The 21409-nt window shown below is 39.5% G+C and overlaps 1 protein-coding gene across 3 annotated transcripts in view; it reads right to left on the bottom strand.

Moving 5' to 3' along the window:
• The window catches only part of LOC106631146 (uncharacterized), a 65565-nt gene that overhangs the window by 6667 nt on the left and 37489 nt on the right, over positions 1–21409 (bottom strand). For 2 of the 3 annotated variants that reach the window (XM_055704183.1, XM_055704188.1), the window contains exons 14-18: positions 12411–12450; positions 11376–11427; positions 8108–8219; positions 2970–3053; positions 1311–1434 (exon numbers count right to left, since the gene is read on the bottom strand). In XM_055704183.1, the coding sequence (XP_055560158.1) occupies positions 1311–1434; positions 2970–3053; positions 8108–8219; positions 11376–11427; positions 12411–12450 (412 nt within the window). Of the gene's footprint in view, positions 1–1310; positions 1435–2320; positions 2363–2969; positions 3054–8107; positions 8220–11375; positions 11428–12410; positions 12451–21409 lie in introns of those variants that run through there. The other variant, XM_055704198.1, reaches the window with a different exon arrangement.

Here is a 21409-nt window from a genome sequence, read left to right as displayed (position 1 = left end):
AGGATTTATTCTTTTGCCCCAGTAGCTTTTCAATTCACTCACAAAGCTCCATTATCACATCATTAAAGGAAGCCAAACCCAGAAACAGATAATCTAATTAACCACAATAAATTGCCTTCACCCAGACACAGCAAATTCTAGCTTTTTTTTTTTTTTTATGAACATAAACAGCATTAAGGAACGACAATGAATCAATTTCTAGAAGTACCATTAAGAGGCATGACATTTTGCATTTCTTCCCTTCTTTACGTTTCAAAGGAAACTCAATCACATTTCTTGGTATCAGTTTATTAGATAGATTGGTTAGCACTTGTGAAACTCAGTGGGTGAGACCTGCACTGAGCCGCTTATGAAGACAAAGAATGGCACTTACAACTCAAAGATCAGGGGTTAAAGTAACTCCAAGCTCTCTCTGAACTTCGAGCTGCACCTTTCTGACTCAAGCTGTTTCAACAAGCAAAAAGACACTTAAGGGTTTATCCATTACTCATGGAAATACATAATGGGTTTGGCAGAATCTCCAGATCTGCAGAATAATTGACGTTGTATGAAAGCAGGTTTTAGAAGACTCAATGGTTTGTGCAATATTAAGCTTTTGTTTGTTTTTGAAGAGAGAAAAAGGTTTGAATTCTGTTGACTGTTTTATTGGACATCCTTAGGAGAATCAGCCCTATTACCTCGTGCTACAGGAACAGTGGGTGTCTCATGTGCCAGTCCCCAGGAAGGACCCCGAGCATCAGCCAAAACCACCATGAAAACAAAAATACTACATAAAGCCATCCGCTGGCAGAGGACATTCTTTTGTAGATGAATACCAGGTAAAAGCGTCCTCTTCAGGATGTATTCCGTTTAATATATTAAAAATGGAAATTAGCTGAGGTTTTTTTCTTTCAATTCTGGCTTGGTATATGTGTCAGAAAAGTGGGTAAGAGGCTCCAAATGGTTCAAAGAACAGTGGGAAGATATTTTTCCCAAGGGACATTAGAAGTTACTTCTATTTTGCAGAAACATTCTGTACCGAACAAAACAAAGAAATAGCCCTAACGCTAATGTGCTAATTCTGGGATTTTAAGTGCCTTCACTAAATGGATTCACTACCTTTGTCCAGTTGCAGGAGAGGCCCAAGTTATTATTCTTTTTCAATTAATACTGCTCAAGCTGTTACTTAAAAAGGGAAAGAAAGATACATAAAAATGTACTGAAAACAATACACACAGGTTTGTAATATTTATGTTAACATACTTTAAGATAACTTCCGATACCATCATGTATCTACTGTACAACTGAGGACCAAACAGCAAGCGACTCACCTTGTTACCAGCTCTTTTACAGGTTCTTCTTGCTTTAAAAGGTGTTTGAAGTAATTCTCCAGGGCTTCGGCTGTTAAAGTTTTCTTTAGGTACGGATAGTAGAGGGGATGCCGTGCTATCACACCTGTTAGGTGTATAACTTTGTGTTAGTTGGAACAGCAGCTGTTAAAACTGATCTGTATTCACCCTTTCAAAACTGATTTGAGATCCTAACTGAAACCATGTATATGGATCCTCTTTAATGAGCTCCTGAATAAAAACCAATAGTATGACAGCTTTCCTTCTGTCAGTAGAGACTTAGTGTGGAGAATGACATGAAAGAATGCTCCCAGACTAATTATTTTTCTGGCTGCAAACAGTCCCTTGCCACTGAAAGACACCTAAAGAACAACATCACCACCACAACAAACAACCCACAGGCACGTGTCTTCCCCTAAATGGTTTCCAAGACTTAGATAAGTAATTGCAATTACCGATAACACAGCATGATCAATGACTGAAGGTTCGGTCCTTGCCCTACTTCTTGCGTGAGATCCTGACGTAAGCATGAGAAATCACAATTACATTTTTATTGCTGTAAATATGCTTTCACAAGCTTCAGGTAACTTTATCCTGAAGTTGAGAGGTTCCACAGCAGAATCAGGAAAGCAGATTTGTGTCACGGGGATCTTTCTATCTGTGGACTTCAAAGCCAAATTAATCTTAGAGGTCAAGTTTGTTCTTGTTATTGTTCCTTAATAAAGCAGTAGTGTCTGTATCTGAGGAAGTCTGTCAGTGATGCATCACTGATGGTTTGGCAATGCTACATTGCAACAGTGGTCATCCATGGGGAAAGAAAAAGAATAAAAAAATAATAATAAAAAATAAATAAAAATCAACATTCTTTCATTCTTCAACCCAAAAAACAGTTTCACAAACAAGGACAAGTAAACGATAACCCTAAACATAAAATGAACAGAATTAATCAATTTTAGCATGACAGCTAATAGCAAATCAAATCCCAAACGCACCTTTAATTCATACTGAGCTTTGAACACCACACGCTCTCAATCCTCCAACAAGTAAGAGAGCCAATTGTTGCATGCAGAAGTAAGGAATAGAAGGAATTATTAAACAATGCAAGCAGCAGCACAATCCATGTAAAGAGACTGCACAGTGAAATACACCATTTGGATTAACAATATAATAAAAACATCCTCTTACATGCAAGAACAACTTCAGCATCTCCTAACACTGTCAATGTTTTAGCCATATGCATGTTAAAATTAGATGTATGGGAATATTATACATGATCAGACAAGCAAAAGATTGTATTACATAACACACAGACACGAAGGAGGAGCAACTGACATGTAAAGGAAAACTTAAAAAGGCATTTCTTAACTTTGGGGAGCTTGACTTTGCTACCCTAAACAAAGACCTTTCTTTGCAGTATGACATGCAATTTTTTTTCTTAGTACGTCAGATTTCGACTGCTGCTAAACAGAAAACTACAGATATTTCACTAGTAATATACTTGTTTTAGCACAGCCACAATTAAAAAAAATAAAAACCAAGTAATGTGAGACATCTAAAAAAAAAACCATTAAGAGCTCTTGATACGTAGATCTTACGTGAAAAATCTTGCATCACTTCAGAAAGCAAGAAAAAGAAAGATACCTATGTTCGCAGAATTGCCTTTATCTCCACTTCTAGTATAGGCAAGATCTTCTAAGCGGTAAGTATGTGGACCGCTTGGCAGGTCTAGACAACATAAAAATGAATACATGTTAATGACAGCTACAATTAATAGTACATTTTGAAGAAGTAACTGTCATTTTAAGTGTATACCCTCTGCCTTGTTCTGTAGTACTCCTGAAAACCTTCCAAAGCTTTCTTCCCACAGGAACACGCACAGAACAGAGGCAAGGCTGGGGACCAAAATTACAAAACTGATCCTTCCTGCTCAGTTTCACAAATCCCTTTTACCTTTTTACAGCCAAATACTGTGCCAGGAATCCCCTCTTCCACCACCCTTGAATATAAAAATTCATCCTGGTCTTCGCCATGTGGTACCTCTGAAGAAGCCATAGCAGCTACTTGTCATTTCTTGACTAGCTGACAACTTTTGTCCCCTTAACACACACAAGTCTCTGCTTCCAGTGCAGGCGGAAAAAAATGTAGTTGCTACTGTCCTGATAATTCTGTAATGTCTGTTTATTCTGATGATGTTTGTAGAAAACAGTCACAATTTAAAATTCCATTTCAGGCCAACACGTGCCTCTCACTTTCATATGCCATTATAACAGGTATTTATTCAGCTACATAGAAGAAACCAGAGATTTCATTTTCAAATTAGAAATTTTGTAAATATCTCAGCATTATATAAGACAAGGTCATAAATGCATGCTCAGTAGGAAGCCAATCAATTTTTTTTTTTACTTGTTGATGTCTGAGTACTGGACTTCCAAGCGTTTAGGAACTAAACTCACTGAACTAAGTTCTTACTATTTTTACCCATTTGCACATCAAAAAACCACAAACCCACTCCTGCCCAAATCCAAAAACTCAGTCTTGTGGGATCCACACAGTTTATCCACTAGGTTTGATGGTTAAGTTACACAGCACAGACATCTTGCAATCCTTGATTACTAAGGGTAGTAAGCTATCACCATATAGTTTCTGTTCCCCAAAGCAAGAGATGAAGCACACGCTTGTCACCGAGTTTCAGTTAGACACTGACAGCAGCCCAACACTGGAACTTGAAGCACAGGTTATACCCCAGTTTTTAGGCAGTGAGAATCCAGGAGTTTCCAGCCAGTTTTGCTTCTGATCCAACCCTACAGCCACATCAGCTCTCCTGGCCTCCCTGGCTTTTCAGTCCCAGCACCTCTAACGGACACGTTGATGCTCCTCACTCACCTAGACTTGTCACCCCTCAGCCGCCCTTCTCCCCTTGCTGCTGTTTTGTCACCCTGCACAGGAGAGGCAGCCACCCCCTCTCCCTGCTCCTCGGACACCAGCAGAGGGAACATTCAGAGCAGGGAAGCAACGGCCCCTCCTGCCTTCTGCCACAGCTGCTGGTGGCAGCCACACAGGAAGCAACTGAAACGCGTCCAAAACACTGTTTGGGGTTTTTTTGTTTTTTGTTTTTGGTTTTTTTTTTCACTTCTGCAAAACACCAAACAGTTCAGTCCCAGGCACATGCTTGTCACAGCAAATTTCAGTCTAACATGTTAAAAACTGTCAAATTTAAAGGAATTGAAGAAAAGGTCTTGTCAAGCAATTATGCTGGAGAAACCATACTGCAAGACAATGCAATTTGAAAATGCATCAGTATCTTTTTTGTATTGTTATTGCTTCTGCTGAGGATATCAAACTATTGTGCTGGTTTTGTTTTGGTTTTCCTTTTTTTAAAATTTATTTTAGGGAATAAGAGATCCAATACTAAAGATGCTACGTTCTAAATGCTGACCAAAGGCAGGCTATATTAAGAAGTGTAAATATACTGATCTAAATTCACCCTCAAGGTTCACATGAATGTTTGAACTACACTTTAAAGCCAAGTTAACACTGTGGCAAGTTCAAGTATGATTTAAAGTACACCAACTATTAAGGCATGGGTAGATACCAACTGGTGAACGGCATCAGGTGATCAGGTCAACCCAGCCCCAGCTAAATCATCATTACCTTTAACTCCTTCCTGCCCACAAAAAACTGCTGACTTCTCAGACATGAGCCAGGCTGACCTGAAAAGCTTTAGCAAAGCTGGGTATGAAAGAAACTACTTCCAAATCCTACTGGCTGCCATTTTCACTGTCCCTGTCAGAAAGGGAGGCAGTCTACGGTAGCTGGACAGATCCCCAGAGTTCATTTTAGTATGGAGGGGGAGATACTGTGGATGACAAAAATGCCTTGCTACAACTTCACACATAATTTGTATGATATATATTTTAGTGTATGGCACGTACTTGGTTGAAACAGATCTGGCAGCACTTACAGGAGTTAACCTGCTGGCACATCTGAGTGGCAATAATGGGGAAAACAGTAAAAAACAGCTGGGGGCTCATCCCACCAACCTCTTCTATGGCACAGCAGGATCAGAAAGGGAACGTCTACAAACAACTGCTTTAACTGAAGTTTTACAACATACGTTGGGTTACTGTCAAAAATGAACTGCAAGTGATTCCAGTTTAGTCTGGCAGAAGGGTTATTCGTTGGTATTAAGTCACCATAGCATGATATCTGAAACAGTGGAAGCACACAGTGAAGGAGTTGTTTTGAGCTTGATGCTCAGTCTTTTCCACGATCAGTTCCATGAAAAATGCAAACAGAAATGTGCCATGAAACTCGGCAGAAAATACTGAAGGGTCTATTTATTAGGAATACTATTTTTGATTAAACATCTCCATTGAGAAAGGATCTGAAAAAGTCCAGCTCATTGTTCATTCTGGGTAAGACTACCGCACTTCATGCGCCACAGAAATCACATTATTTTTAATAATTTCATTCAATACACAATTCCAAGAAGAAAAATAAAAGTAGTGCTTCTTCAAAGGCTGAAGTATGACTATGTTAAAATTGTATAAGCTGTAGAAGTCTTCTCCATCAGACATTTTACACAGGCAGTCTTTGAGAGTTTTCCTTTAAACAAAACCAGTTCAAGACAGTGTTCTGGTGTTCTCTACTTATTACTCTCATTGATTTATCTTTCGCGATCTGTTTATCAGGAAATTAGTTTCATTTAATAAACAACTTAAATCTACAGAAGAATTTTGCTAGGGCAAACGGTAAATTCAAATTCCACCCTCCCAGAACCACATCTAGCAGCATTTCTGAAACCCATTTTCACATATTTCTCTTATCTATTCAAAGACAACTAACAGTCCCTCACACTTGAGATAACCATGAAACTAAGAAAAATACTTCCCTCCTTACTAAATGCTGACAGAAAGTCTTTTAGCAGAAGTTACTTCTTTTACAGTCTAACCTATTCATCTATTTCTCATCCACGCTGTCTGTGGGTTAAGCCACAGAAGTAGGGAAGTATTTAGTGACATACAGAAAACATTTATATTTACAACTAAGGGCAAAAGTTTAAGAGATGCTTCTCAGGGGAAACAACCAGAGGAGCTCTGCTGTCCCTCAAAAGTGGGGTTTCGCCTGAATAAAGCCTGAAGAATTCAGTACTTAAATGCTCACGTCAGACACGTCGAAGTTTTCTCAAATTATAAGGTGGCAATCGGGAGTCCCAATAGCTTTTTGTTTCTCCAATAGTTAGCACTGTAGTCACCTTGGGGAAAAAAATAATATACCAGGACCTTTGCTAACCCTTTTATTAAATGGAACAATGATTCCCTATTCATTAACTCCCCCAGTTTGATGGTCCAAATCTCCTGCTGCCCTCCTGGTAACTCCCAGGTATCACAGAGGTTCTGGTGTGATGTTAGATTTGCAACAGATACAAGAGCTGCAAACGTATTTAAGAGTTTAAGTTGTTTCTGCATGACGCATAAATCATGTCATTGAAGAGATGTCTGAATAGATGGGGAAAATTAACTCAGGCATGGCAATCAGGCATCCACTGTTGGTGACTTTCAAATGGCATTAAACACAGTCTACGTGTATTTCAGTGTTTCTCTACATGATACAGAACATTCCCTACAAACTTACAATTAGTTGTTACACTATTCTATTACCAGTTTTTAGAAATACTACTTGCCTGTATCTGGAATCCAGAATAAACCTTAACATATTGGTGCCTTCATAGCATTAATTTTTTGAGCATACACAGACTTAAGTACCTGAATTACGCTTTCAGCATTAGTATTACTTTTAGAAATATTTCTAACAAGTAATCTTTAGGTACAGTTACCCAATTTAGGTTTGAAATTACCTATTCACAGCTTTAAATCAGTTCTCTCAGTTCTCTGGTAAGCAGGAATAAGGTAATAAAGATTCTGTTTGGACCAAAAGGGAATTATGAAGTGTGCTATATGTTAAGAAACACTGTATATAGTTCTGCCATTAGAAAAAAATGTAAACATTTTTGAGTGCCTAGCACTTTGAATAATCCATAATCTAGGACCGAACTTGTAAGGGCAGCTGTGATTGAACACTTCCCTTCTGTTGCAGGCATCCTGACCCATTTTACCCAGCTCATGGGTTTGCCCTTCTCAAATTTTCTTTTTTCCTTCTGCACAGAATTTGGTTAGACAAGTCTACCAGCAACACAGGAATTATCGTGTTGGATCTCATTAGCCCAGTATGTTTTCTTTAAAAGTCACCAGTTCCGGGTTGATCCCATTCTTGTTCACTTTGTAGAGGCTATCGTATAGAATAGGGCCAAATTTTAATTCCCTAAAAGCTAAGCATTCTGTAAGTCTGTTCTCCATTCTCAACAGCTATTTCAATGTAAGAACCCAAATATTTCCAGGCTTAACATTATATTTAATATATATAATATATATATTATATGTGATATATTATACATATCATATATATAATATATTTTATATATACATATACTGCAGTAAATGTCAAAACCACATTTTCATTTCAAGGCAGCATTCAACTGTCTTCATTTGTGTCTAAGGCTTAAGCTTTCTGGACAATTTACTTACATACTTGTTAGTTTCAAAACATGTTTTATACTGTGTGATGCTAACCTCCTTCCTTCCAATAAAAGTAGCTTACGTGTTTTGCAACAGACTTAAAAATAAAAAGAGGCAAAAGTATATTTCACAGACAAAATCTAACATGATTTTCCAGGCTGATAGATAGCAAATGATGCATTCACAAATAAAAGATGAACAGACCTTTCAATTCACTGCTCCTCTTAGGTGGATCAGAGGAAACAACCTCATCTGACGTAAATGTGAGATCCTCCTCAAATGTCTCCACATGCTGACCATTTAAAAACAGGTTGATCTGGAAGAAAAAGATACCAAATTTCAAACTGTAAAATTAGAAATCCAGTGCAAAGTCAATAAATAAAATATATTTCTAATTAAGTACTGACCTGGCACATTTTCAGTAATAGCTTTATGGATAAGGTTCTGTCACTCCCTTTTAGAAAGTCACAATAATTATCTATTATAAATCTAAAAGAAATCTTTGTGTAGGGAAAAGAGCATAAAAATCAAATAAGTGATCTATCTAGTTGGGTCTGTTTCAAAGCAAGACCAATCTCTCTCTTTCCATCTCCTCTTCCAGCTCTTCCATGATATAACCAACCTCTTTTCTTCTTAATGTCCCTGTCCATATTAATGAAAAACCTCCCTTTGGATCCTGTCATCATCTTCAAATAAATTTTGTGAAAGCAACTTAGAACAAAATAAAATTATACTGGATATTTTGCATCTATGTTGAGATGAAAATATGAAATTGCAGAATGCCATGCTGTTCACCTTGTATGATATGCTCTCCCTACCCCTGCCCTCAAAGAAATCGGAAAAAATAGATATAGTGAAGTGTGCCAACTCATCAGCTGGTTGGCCTGTTCACTTAAGATTAAGCAAAGGTTTCTCCAATTAAATCATACAGCACAATCACGCTGAAAAATTAACTCCGTCCATTTCATCTACGTTGGAGGACTCCCAGTACTGAAGACTCAGACGTACAATCAGGTCACGCTGCCACAACAAAACAATATACACCAACTCAGCTGCAGCAGTTATCAGTGCCCAGCTGTCAACAAACGCAAGGTAAATCTACTCAGCCCTCTTTCTTAAGATCGTTCTTAGATCATAGCCAACAGCGACACAGGTCTCCAATGCTTATGCAAGGGGAAGACTAAAAAAAAATAAATATGTATTTCAGAAAAACCTGTTTTTGCCTTCAGTAGCGTTGGCTGGAATTTTTCTCCCTAGGGAAGAGTTTTAGGTTTTTAAAACATGTTTTTAAACATGGAAAAGCACACACGGAAAGTAACTACTGTCCGCACTAACACCACCGGTGATAGATGATAAACTAGGACAATTGCATAAGAGCAGTGGAAACAACGCACGCAATACTGGACCCAAGCTGACATCCAGAAAGGTGTTATCAAACACAAAACAAAAGAACCCACTGTGGCAATGTTAACATATCTGAAAATCTCCTTACGGCGTTTTTTTGGTTTTAGGTCAAATGCTGAACTAGGGCAGCTAGACTCTTTGTAACTGCACTTCCAACCCAGAAAAGCAGTTAATTTATCCCTTACTTACTCTGTAATCTCTACCTAGACCACCGTCGTTAATACATGGACAAAATGCTGAATCAAGGACTTGAATCACTTCCACCACACTTTTACATAACCTTTAGTATTACTGCAGTCCAGCAGTGATAGGTCACGTGGCATGTTGCTAATAGTGTATCAGCGCACTTAGATTAGTTACACAGAGCAAGGGGTTTGATTTTCTGTATTGAAAAGAGCACACGAGACACAGCTTGTTTTCCCTGCTGAATTAGGTTACTATTTAATCTCAACAGCATTTTACGAAGTCTGGAACACAGCGCTAATTAGCATGTTTACAAAACAGTGGGAGGCTAAACTCCCATAAAGATAATAATTTCATATTGAACTTGGCAAAGAAAAGCCATTTGCATAAAGCAAAATGTAATTGACTGTAAAAATAAGTAGCTGAACTTCTTTAAATGACAGGAAAGGTAGGGGTTTTTTCTAATGCTTTTCCTCTACACACAGTTTATAAACTTAGTTTTAATAACTAAATAGCATCTCCTCTGTAAAATCAATCTTAAATTATTTCCCATTAATGCAGAGTATCACTCAAAGAAAAGTATAACATGTGGGCTTGCCTGTGCCAAACACTGCACGCATGTGAAAAAAGTAAATAGTCCTTTTCTGAAATGCTTAGAACACTTACATTGCTGGCTGATAACAGTTTTACAACATTGGGGTTTAGATCAATTGGGTTTTGTTTGTGTCCATCCCCCTCGCTCCTCCCCATCTTTTCACTTGCCGCCTGTGCTCCTCCTGCTCCCCTCCACTACCCTACGCAGAACCCTGTCACAGCACCTGTGGTCCAACACGGACCAACATTCTGGCCTTTGGCTGCTTCCTCGATGGTGAATGAGTGAGAAAGCTCTAACTAAGTGAGAAGCATCATCATTAGGATGCCTTGGCACGAGATGCCTGCAATAGCTTCAAGTCAGTTGAAGGCCTTGCAAAAAGAAGGGCGTGTGTGCAGTTTTGTCTGCAGTCTCCATTCAGAAAACAGAGACCAACATTTATAAATCCAAACATTCTAGTTCACAGGACAACCAGTTTCTTCAAGTTTGTCTTGAAGACTTCGATCTAGACAGACATACACGCATAACAGGAAAGTAGGGCTCTAGCTCAATGTTTCATCTTACGCTGTAATTTCCCACCTAGGGCCACCCCGTCACCTGACCCGTAACTTCTCAGACTGAAAGAAACTATCGTTACCAACCGAGTAGGGCCACAGAGAGAGATCTCACTCATGGGCTCCTCCGGGACACTCATCACAACAGTTGCACAGGCTTTCATAATCCTACAGTTTTTGCAATATAGGCAAGAGCAGAAATTACTATTCCTATTTTTATAGGCAGAGTATTTGGAAGGAAAAGACCAAAACCTGTGTGCATCTGGGGAAATTTAACTGATGTTAATACTTATTTACAGTAGTATATACAAAATATAGATGCCCCAAAAAGTCAGAAGACTTGTCCAAGTTCACAAGATTGATGTTCAACTCTGAACACCCAACTGCCTTCTCTTTAAAGAGGGACCGTTAACTCTCAAAATACATGATTTTCATAACCACTCTGCAGATGCAGTAGAAGTAATTCAAACCTACAGTTCCAGGAACCTGAAAAAGAGAAGTTCAGTTTTGATGCAAGATATTTCAAAATCTGCAGCAATTAAAATGCAAGGTTGGCAAGTTCAACCGCTGTAAAACATGCTGCGGGAGTAACACCAGTGTCCGAGAAAATATTTTTTAATCAAAGTTACCAGAATACTTCGCAGTTTTAGGACTCAAAGTCACTGAAAAATGCCAGAGTCAGCAGATTTTTCAAGCGACTTCAAAGAGAACAGAGCAGGTTTTAAGCAGTAAGTCTTACCTGAACATTGCTTTTGGGATAATAGAAGAAAAATGGCTTCAAAACTGGAGACCTAGACATACAAAACCAACAAGGATAAATGCATTTAACCAGAAATTAATGAAAATGTCAGATCATACATCTTTAGAATATCCATACACCACACAAACACTTCGGAAATTAAAAGCTATTTAGCCACGATTAGCAATAGTTTTCCAAACATCTTAGAAAGCCTGAGAAGTGTAGAAATTCCTTTGATTTCATTATGAAGAAAGTAAGATTTTGTTTAAAAAAAAAAAGAAAATTTTACCAGGGGGAGTAGCTAAAATGAAAAAAAAAATTGACAATGCATTAGCCCCATGTTGACACGTAGGCTAGTTGCAGAGAGATACTAGCAAGATATCTACAGGTTCTTCCCCCACCTCCACGTGCAAGACAGACAAATACTGAAGTATTTGCTTAGTGACAGGAAAGTTTTAGACGCTCTCTCGAGTATGGCAGATATTAGCCATATCTAGAAAAATACTGAATCAAACTAGTTTTTTTTTAATATTCTCAACAGTATTCTGTTCAGATCGCTCACATAATGGGTTCATGTTAACATTTTGTGGGATGTTCTGGGACATTCGACCTCACATTTCTAGGGTAAGTGGGTTGGCACAAACATAGATTTGCTGTGCCCATATTCCAAACTAAGCAGTACAAGAGAAACCTGGTCCAGCAACCTGCAGGTCCTTGCACATGCTTGAGCTTCTGCCCTGCCATAAAGTCACATCTAAAGTTCTTCCTACAGCTCATTAAGCAAAGACATTGTTATGAGTTGATCATAGACTTACATGACTCATATTAAATAATTCAATAAAGAATGTTACTATCTGCCTACATATCTTGTAGCACTCACTATTACCTTGTCATTAGTTATTAAGCACAGCGTGCAACAGGAAACTTCAGTTGCTTCTGTGGCTGCTCTTTCAAGGTGGGGAAGCTTGTGATGGTGAGTGGCAGGAACGCTACCATCACACATTACAACAAGGTAACGATGGGGAGTTAACTTACACTCTGGGGCGCCCTCCAACAATGCCAGTGAGGCCAGGTGCTGCAAATGGAAATCAAATTCACAAAAATTACTGTTAAAGCCGTCTTGAAATGCTCCTATAATGCACATTTAATAAATACTGGGAAATCCCTAGGAAATTACGTATGTTCTCATAAATGAATAAAACTGAGTATTTTATGCAGCAGTTAAAAAGGCAAAACATGTAAAAGGCACTGTGACTTCTGACAAAAAATGAATTAGTTTCAAAATGTGTGAAGTATAAACTAAATTCGTAGGTTCTTCTTCCAAACGTTTTGTATTCCAATGCCAGTCAGGCAATACACTTGATAGAAAAAGAACTTAGCTTTGGGGTTTTTTACTGCTGTTCTTTTACTTACTTTTAAAAAGAGCAGAGAAACAATTCTGACCTGAACCATGGTTTAATACCTGTTTAATATGACTTTGCTTATTGGATTAACTGTTTCAGATTAACTTGCATCTTCCTCTTCAGCATATTCACTGGCTAACTTTGCTTTTTTAAGGTGCTGGGTACTGCAGATCTCATTCTCTCTCTTTGATACATAAGTAATTTAGGGCCTTAAGTCACTAGCATACCAGATTTGCAGAAGTCAGCACTGCAGTTAGACTCCTGTGTATTAGGTTGCCATATGACCTAATACATGTATCTTATATACATAAAACTGACAAATGCAATACACACATGACCTAAAGACATATATTAGGTTGCCAGGCTTTGCTACCATGAAACCCATCTACCAGCTCAGTACTTCTGAAAGAAACAGTTCTGCTCTCCTCATCCTGAGCACAGCTTCTCACCCTTCTTTCTGGCATGGACAGCATGCATGCACAATACATCACAGCTCCACAGAGTTCCTCAGGGGAAAGAAATCATAAAGCGCATACATTAAATGAGTCTAGGAATTAACAAAGTGTGTTAAGCAGTCCCTTAAACACAAATGCTGTGGAAAGCTGCCCGTATGGTGTATTTACCCAAATTAATCCCGGCTAAAATGGGCTTCATGCTTCCTCCAGGTGTGAATTCTCTCTGTGCTCCACACAGACTAAAAGCCATGTAACTGTGCTGCTGTAGTACCAAGTTCACACTAATAACCTCTACTTTGTTTTGACTTGGATTCAGTGCCTTGCTACCGTGGCCACATACCAGCGGCAGCACAGAGGGTACACCAGAGCACAGATTACACTCTTGACACATTCATGCGCACGGGAGGTGAGCTCCCTGCAATAGTGGTTAGCAAGGTGGTTTAATGGAGTTTTTGAAGAGGAAGGCTGTTAACTCGAGGTTACACAGTAGTACGATCGAGATACGTATCTTGATCACACTGCTCCAACTGGAGACACATCTGGAATCAACAAAACTAAAATCCAGTGCACATCTGAATGATTCAGAGATGGTAACTACAGTGAATAAACCTAAAAGGTACGGAAGAGGTCTTTTGCCTGAGGCTAGTCCATCATGCTCTGCCACCTGGGCCAGTGTGCTAGTGCAGTACTTGCATGTTTTAACTCATTCACGGGGCCAGAGGCTGAAAAACCAAACCAACCCCAAAATTCTGACTTTTACTTTTAGCAGCCTTTACAAGCTGCTACAGTTGAGAACAATGGGAAGGGATCAAGTGTGTTAGCACTAACTTCCCCTCTTTCCCCCAAAACATAAGATGTTTTTTAGTATAGGGAAAAAATAATTACTTCAACCAAAAAAATGCCATGAACTACCACCTCCTTACCTAATAAGTTCTGCTGCAAAAAAATGTGGTAGCGGACAGAATGTGAAAGAATCCCTTACATTAGTGTTACACAACCTACAGTGATCCAGTGAAGAGTCAGCCCTATACGTATTACCTGGGCACTCCTTCAAGCAGAAATCTGCCATTCAACATTAAAACCAACTGAAGTTATTTTACTGAATTATGTGCCTAGTTTGTTTATTTAAGTTGCTGGGGGAGGAGGCTGGGTATGGTAAGGTCAGGTTGAAAATGTAAGTTCATAAAGCTAGTTAATTTAAATTATCTGCGGATTGTCACAAGGCTCGCTTCCTGCTAGGCAGCCGCACTGCTCATTAAGGGTACCAGATTTTACTCCAACATAATTTCAACTTCCTGAAAGCTCTGGAAGAAAGCTCTTCACTTGCCTGCTCTCACACAACGGAACTTGGCTCCTACAACAAAGCAGTTCTCTAAACACTGACAAGAAAACAATCCATCCAAGAGCAACCACTGCTCACACCTTGAGGCTACCACAACCTCCTCCTGCTGCTTGCTACTGCTAGTCTTCCAAAGTTCTCCAGCACAAGCTACTGTAACAGCACATCTGCCTCTGGAGATACTACAGCTACCTCTGCACATGAACGCAAGCGCAGAGCAAAGCTACACCAATATTCCAGTTGCAACGTTATTAGGATCATCCAATCCATTGTTTATGCGAACATAAGCAAGATGGGAGCACTTGCAAGTACAATTTAATTTTATCTATATGCAGTTCTCCTTTAGGCTTCAGGCAGAGAAGGTGAAGCAAATCTTAAATTGATTATGGCTTAGAATCAGTGATTTGTTATTTGTGTAAACACCCCTGGAGCACACCACCACACCTCAACCCAGCGCTCAGATCTCCATTACATCTCTCCAGTTAAACTGAAAGAAGGAACGGAAGGTGAAGCACAACCAGGTAACAGCAGCCTTGTCGCTGTGGCCAGACCTACTTCTGCCAAATTAACTGTCGTCTCCTTAGAGCAACTGTTGTCCCATGACACTTCCTTTAACAAGATCTTCTCGTGCTGTACTTTACTTTGCATTGCTTGCTTAAGTATCTCTGTAGATGCTCTGCCTCCCTCCCTCCTGCAATACCTATGTTTACCTACAGTGACACCAACAATTGGTCATACTTGTAGAAAGTATCAATCAGGCTGCAGTACTGTTGATAAGGTTATATATAAAGTTGGGAAGATTATCAGCTAAACTGAAGCTGTTGATCTCCCTTCCCAGAAACTTTACAAGACCACTTTTTAGTTAGCAGAGCTCCATTTATTACTTCCTCAAGGCAGACAAAAGCATCCCTAAACACGGTGTCATCCCATCTGCCCTCCTGTCATACCAGTCACCCTCCTGAACAAGTTGCTTCACTTCAAGTTCACGAACAACTCACCACTGCTACCTGCCAGCTTCTGTGCCTCAGAACGGCACAAAACTGATGTATTGCAAAATAGGCCGACTGCATTTAAGTTGGAGACCTTCCTTTCGATCAGTTTATATTCTGTACATCTGTAGGTACAGTAGTTGTCTGGTGTAATCAAACTAAGTAGCGTGATATTTATTTTGCTTCAAGTGTTTGACCCCACCATTTCTGAGAACGTTTTCCCTCACTGTAGTTTAGGATCTAGCCTGGTAACTACCGATTCCCAGGGTGGCTGGGCACTTAAAAGCAGTGAGTCAGTACCGGGTATTACACCACTCCAGTTCCACCACCTTCATTAACTCCCAAGTATATGGCACGGTAAGAGAAATGTCAGACACTAAGTCCATTAAATTTACTTCTTTCTAGGTGATTAAGCACTGGTATAGGACCCTTTCTTAGGATTCTGTGCTTAAAGGTCTCAATCTACAAAATAAAGAATCAATTATTCGTTAGCAAGTGCTGCTCTTTGGTTAATCTGCGCAATTCTTCATACCAGTGTCATCCTGTCTTTTCATTTTATGACTCCTCCCTCTAGCCTACTTTATCTTAGCCATTCTCAGCCTAATTACCTTAGGAAAAACAAACCATCACCCTCTGCGCGTGTATGTATGTATGTTTATATTTGTCATTTTTTTCCCTCCGTGTCCATGACTCTTCCAGCATACCTGCAAGACCCCAGATTTTGGGTCCAATGGCATGTTTCATCCAAATCTGAAGGATGGAGAGGAATCTCAAGAACATCAAAGCACATTAACACCCCATGATCACCACAACCCTGTGATCTGGCAGCAGTGTAGCGACAGCTGTGCATGTGGATAATACAAGATGAAGCCCACTCGATATACTCCTTGATACAGCAGTTCCATTGTTTCTGAATCCCCATAGATGTTTTCCTTATCCAGCTGCCCCTTAAATCTTCTTTATTCTCTCGCCCTACAAAACTCATCCGAGGATGGACATGCAAGTACTAATACTTTTAAAAATCATATATGCTATGCTGGAAAAGACAGCAAGTTTCTGATAAATTTCATGCACAGTGGTAGCAGGCAAACAAGAGAGTGCTAGAAAAACCAATGTTGCTCTCGGTTCATCCTTTGTCTCATTCTTCTCTCCTCCCCTGCACCAGCTCCAATGCTCATACAAGCATTTCAGGGAGTGGAATCCACTGAAAACCAGCCCTGGCAAAAAGATGCCCAAGATCAGCCCAAACAAGCACCTATTTCAATATGCAGAACCACCATATTCTAATACACTGCCATCTATGCCATAGGTATGACACCCTGCAAAATGCCCTGCGGCAGGAGCAGCTCCAGTCGGAACCTGCAATCAACCTATCTATGAGATGCAAATTCCCAGCAAAACAAGCTTCATTCCTTCCAGCTCTCGTAACTCCCCACTGGATCTTCTGATGGCGAAGAGCCTTATGTTTTGCCTCCTCAATAGTTCCTCTTAGCCTACTCAAATCCTACTTTAATGGCCACACCCAATTTTGGCTTATTCTTCTCGCTCTTTAAACCTACTTCTGCCAAAAAATAATAAATATTTCCATAGAAATCGGTGTATTTTTCAACAGAATAAAACATTATGCCGTATCTGAAGCAAAGATACTACACTGAACCAAACTTTTCATAAAATGTTTTGGAGTGAAAAAAGCATGAAAATGCTCTGACTAGTGGAAATCTGAAAAGCTTTAAATGCTTTAAATTTAACAGGTGACACTTCTTTCTTTGGAACTTCACAGAGATCCAAAATACAATGTCTCTTGCTTACCAACTTAACAGATTTTAACCCTAAAGGGTTTGTCCTTTATATTTCTGGTGAATGAATGAGCTCAACCAAAACATTAATTTATTTACTACGTACTTTAAGGAATGATATATATATTTATATACAAAAAACAGACATCAAAAGAAGTCTACTTTTCAAGCATTTCTTTTTAAATGATCGAACTAGACAAATCTAAAATCACAAGGTTTATATTCAACAGTTCCTACAATATAGTTGAGCAGAAGTACAAAATGCATCCAATCTTTTTTACAGGGGTCAATCATATGTCCTTAATTATTCTATCTACGTCCTCCGAATACAGCAGATAAACTATCTTCTGCAGTATTAGTCTCAAAAACTGAGGACTGCGCTAAACTGTTAGAATGAGAACATTTCTGGAAGTATCTTCCAACATGCTTAGGAGATCAATCATAATATTTACATATACTCAAGCACTTTAAAATCTCAAGTTGTACTAACCAGCTGTCATCTTAGTGTCAAACTCCGGTCATTTAGATGTGAAATAAGGGTCAGCACATGATTTCAGCTATTAGTAAAACATTTCTTAGCTACCGAACCCCTATTAAACTATAAATGCCAATTTCCCACAGCAAGGCTCCTCTTGAGCCTCTTCCACACTGCACTTTATTCAGAATAAAACATCTGAATTAAAGTTGAAAAAATAAATACACTACATCCAAATTATTTAAATGTTAATCCTATTGCTGACCAGACCGTACATGACGAAGACATTTGCACAGAGCAGTACAAACCTGCTCTGTGATTGCTAGCTTTTACGAATTGAGGGTGAATTGCTACAGACTGGGAAACGCAGAGCTTCGCTGAACTCCCACAGGCTACCACCGATGTAAAAATCGGAATCTACGTGCCTAGGATTCTTCGCTGCCAAGTACAGAAAAGCTCACTTTATGGAACAGGAAAATAGGTGCAAAGAGTTCACTATTAAGGCTGAACATTTTACAGACACATTTGAAGTTTTTATTTTTTTCAGGAGACCATACGTGCATAAAGCCAAGCAAGCTTGCCAGCTGCTGTTAAAAATTGGCTCTTATCAAGGTTCAAAGTACTGTGAAATAAACAGAAAGCATACTTTTACCAATTGAAAGTTTAACTCAGGTGTTAACAGTAAAACAATCAGAAGATTGGATTAGGTTTTGTGACTTTTTTTAATAGCTTGTATCCTTGACTTTATTCTTTTTTTAAAAAACTTGTATCCCTTTAAGCTCATCAGAAGAGCATAATCCAAATGAAAACTGATTAAGTGTTCAAACTGGCAAACTAAATACCATGCTCAACAGAAGTTTACAGTAAAAGCCTTCCATTCCAAACAGAAAATAAACAGCAAATCACTCTCTAACGTATGGCATGTCTATATACAGTAACTTTAAATTCTTCTTCAGGCTTAAGAATCTCATCCGTGGTTTTTAATAATACTTCGAAAAACTTCTGTGCAAGTACACTCATGTACCTCACTAATCTTAAACAAAAACAACGGGAATTAAAAAAGCATTAGAAAAAAAAATGTTAGGGAATAGCTATGAAAATCTCAGCCTTTCACTCCTGATTACGGAGGCTTTTTAAAAAAGCTGCCACCTCCCCAGACTCGCAGGTCTCAACTCCTGGTCTGTATGGCAGAGCCCACACACTTGGTTGCTTCAGCTCATTTCAACATATAGGTAGAATCCCTTTATCTTTTCTTTCTGGCACAGAGGATGAGATTTCATAAGAAATCCGGAATTTCAAATCAGCACGGCACCTTGAGACAGTTGTCTTTCTGCTGATTATCAGAAGGAAAGATCTACCACAAATGGGGTGGGGGGAGCTGGCACTCTCCAGTTGATCAGAAGTTATGGAGCACTCTCCTTTTATGAGGCCCAAGTTTTATTATCCTTTACATACACAAATACACAAAATATGTATTATTTCAAAACATTTTTGGATACAATCAAAGCTGCAAAATCAGTCAAAAGTTAAGAAATACTGACATTAAGACTTTAGCTCTTCTAGTGAATTTAAAAAGTACATCTCTGACACTCAAGACCTAACATTGTAAGTTTTAAGTCCTGCTGTGAAGCATCAGGAAGACAATTCCTCAACAAAATTGTAATATGCTTTTTAATCACAGGAAGAAAAATAATTTCTTTTCATCTTACTGTTGTTCCCCACACATTTGAAAAACTGTAACTGGACTCCCTCCCGAAGTTTATCAGGCAAATAGCTCAGAAAACTTCTGATTCAAGTGATGCGGGTGTAGCCTAAGTAAAAGCCCTCAAAACTCGGCTTTTAGTACTGGCTATTAAATAAATGTATACCTCTTTTACCTACAACTTGTAGTTCTCATATGATGACAGTATTGCCAGCCCTGCCTACCAAACCCAGCTCAGGGCTCCACAAGTAGTGACTAGCAGGCTGAGACAACCTGACAAAACCCCCAGAGTGACAGTGCTCCCCGATTCCATCTCAAAAGATGAAGCTGATAAACACAGGTAAATCTAATAGCCTAGGCTGGGTGCTGCTTCCCTCTCAGATGTACGAGTACTAGAAAATCCTGTGGAGCAGAGAAGGAGCTCTTAGGACTCCTCACCCTTATTCTGAATCATCAAGTCTCCTTTCTTTCTCTCGCTCTCTCTCTCTCTTTATTCTTCCCGTTCCTAAATTTTAGCTAGCCCGGTCCCCTTAAATATTGGTGGAGCTCCTCTCTAGCATTTCTTAAAGGAAAAGCAGAAAAGGACTCTAATTCAAATTCTTTTGCGGTTATGCTTCCTTCCACTATCTCAGGAAACCATTTGTACAGCAGAGAGATTACTTCCCAATGTTGCTAAATGTTAGAAAGCTTAGTCAACGGCGTTTACATAGCTTGCTAAAAATTCTTGGATGAAAGGTGCTATATATCTGAAAACTATTATCTGTACAACTGTCCACACATCACAGAGTAACAAACACCAACCTGCTATTGGGATGAAAGAAGAATATAGTTGAGAACAATACTCCACAGTCTCTATAGTCCAAGCAGAAGAACAAAATTTATCCTTTTTACCTTTTTGTCTGGTACAGACTGAATAAGTGTTCTTTATTTTTTGGAGGGCACTGTTAAATACCCCCAAAATAATGAAGTGTTCCAGTTCAGGTGACATCACTCTGCAAGTCAACACCTCCCTCCTTGCTGCTCATTACAAAGGACTTATAATTTGTTCCTGCTTTTCCTCAGTTTTTCATTAAGAAAACATACAAAATAAGAAAGAAGAGTTACTTGCTATCGTTCTCAGTCTACCCTGAGAATAGTCTACCAGCTCTCCTCCTGGAAGAGGGCTAACACAGGAGAGCTGGCGAGGGGACATGACCAGGCTGGCAATCCTTGGGATGCAGGACTTGTTGCTTAAAGGGTGCTTCTGTCTTCATTGGGAAAAGCCACACATGCTCAAAGCCTCACGTGGTGTGCATCCCCACCACTGCCACCCTTCTGGCAGAACGAAGCCACACGGGGTTACATCACACACAGATCCACGCGGGCTGTGCAAACCCACATCTACAGGCACACTCCACCCACGCCAGCCGCGTCAGCCGCAGCTGTGCTCCTTCAGTGCTGCGTGGCAAGAAGTGGTGCAGCACTGTACTAAAGGGGACCCCAGGTGCTCACTGCCCAGAGCACTTGGGGTATGGGAGGTTCCAGTTCTGGGTTCTTCTCTGCCCGTGGATAGTCCCACCCTCCTGAAAGATTGACCGAACTGCCACGGGGCATGCGCTGTTTCTTGCCGATGCTGTGACAATTTGGAGAATTGTAACCATCTGCAAAAATGGCCTAGTGAAACAAAGAGGGCAAATAAGCCGAGGGAAAAGAGGCTCGGAAAGGAGTATCAAGTGCTGTTACTAGAGAATTCACGCTGGACAACAACAATCTTGGTTCTGGCTTCTGTTCCCAAGATCACTCACCTATTTATGCAAGTGTTGCCTATGGAGCTGCCTGTTTTAAGGCAATTAAGCAGCAGGTACTCCTTGTTCTGCTCTTCACAGCAAGTTCTGG

This window comes from Falco cherrug, chromosome 1, assembly GCF_023634085.1.
Source record: "Falco cherrug isolate bFalChe1 chromosome 1, bFalChe1.pri, whole genome shotgun sequence".
NCBI classification, from domain to species: Eukaryota; Metazoa; Chordata; class Aves; order Falconiformes; family Falconidae; genus Falco; species Falco cherrug.
Note: the sequence above shows the minus strand (reverse complement) of the source record. Positions and strands in the feature narration are given on the sequence as shown.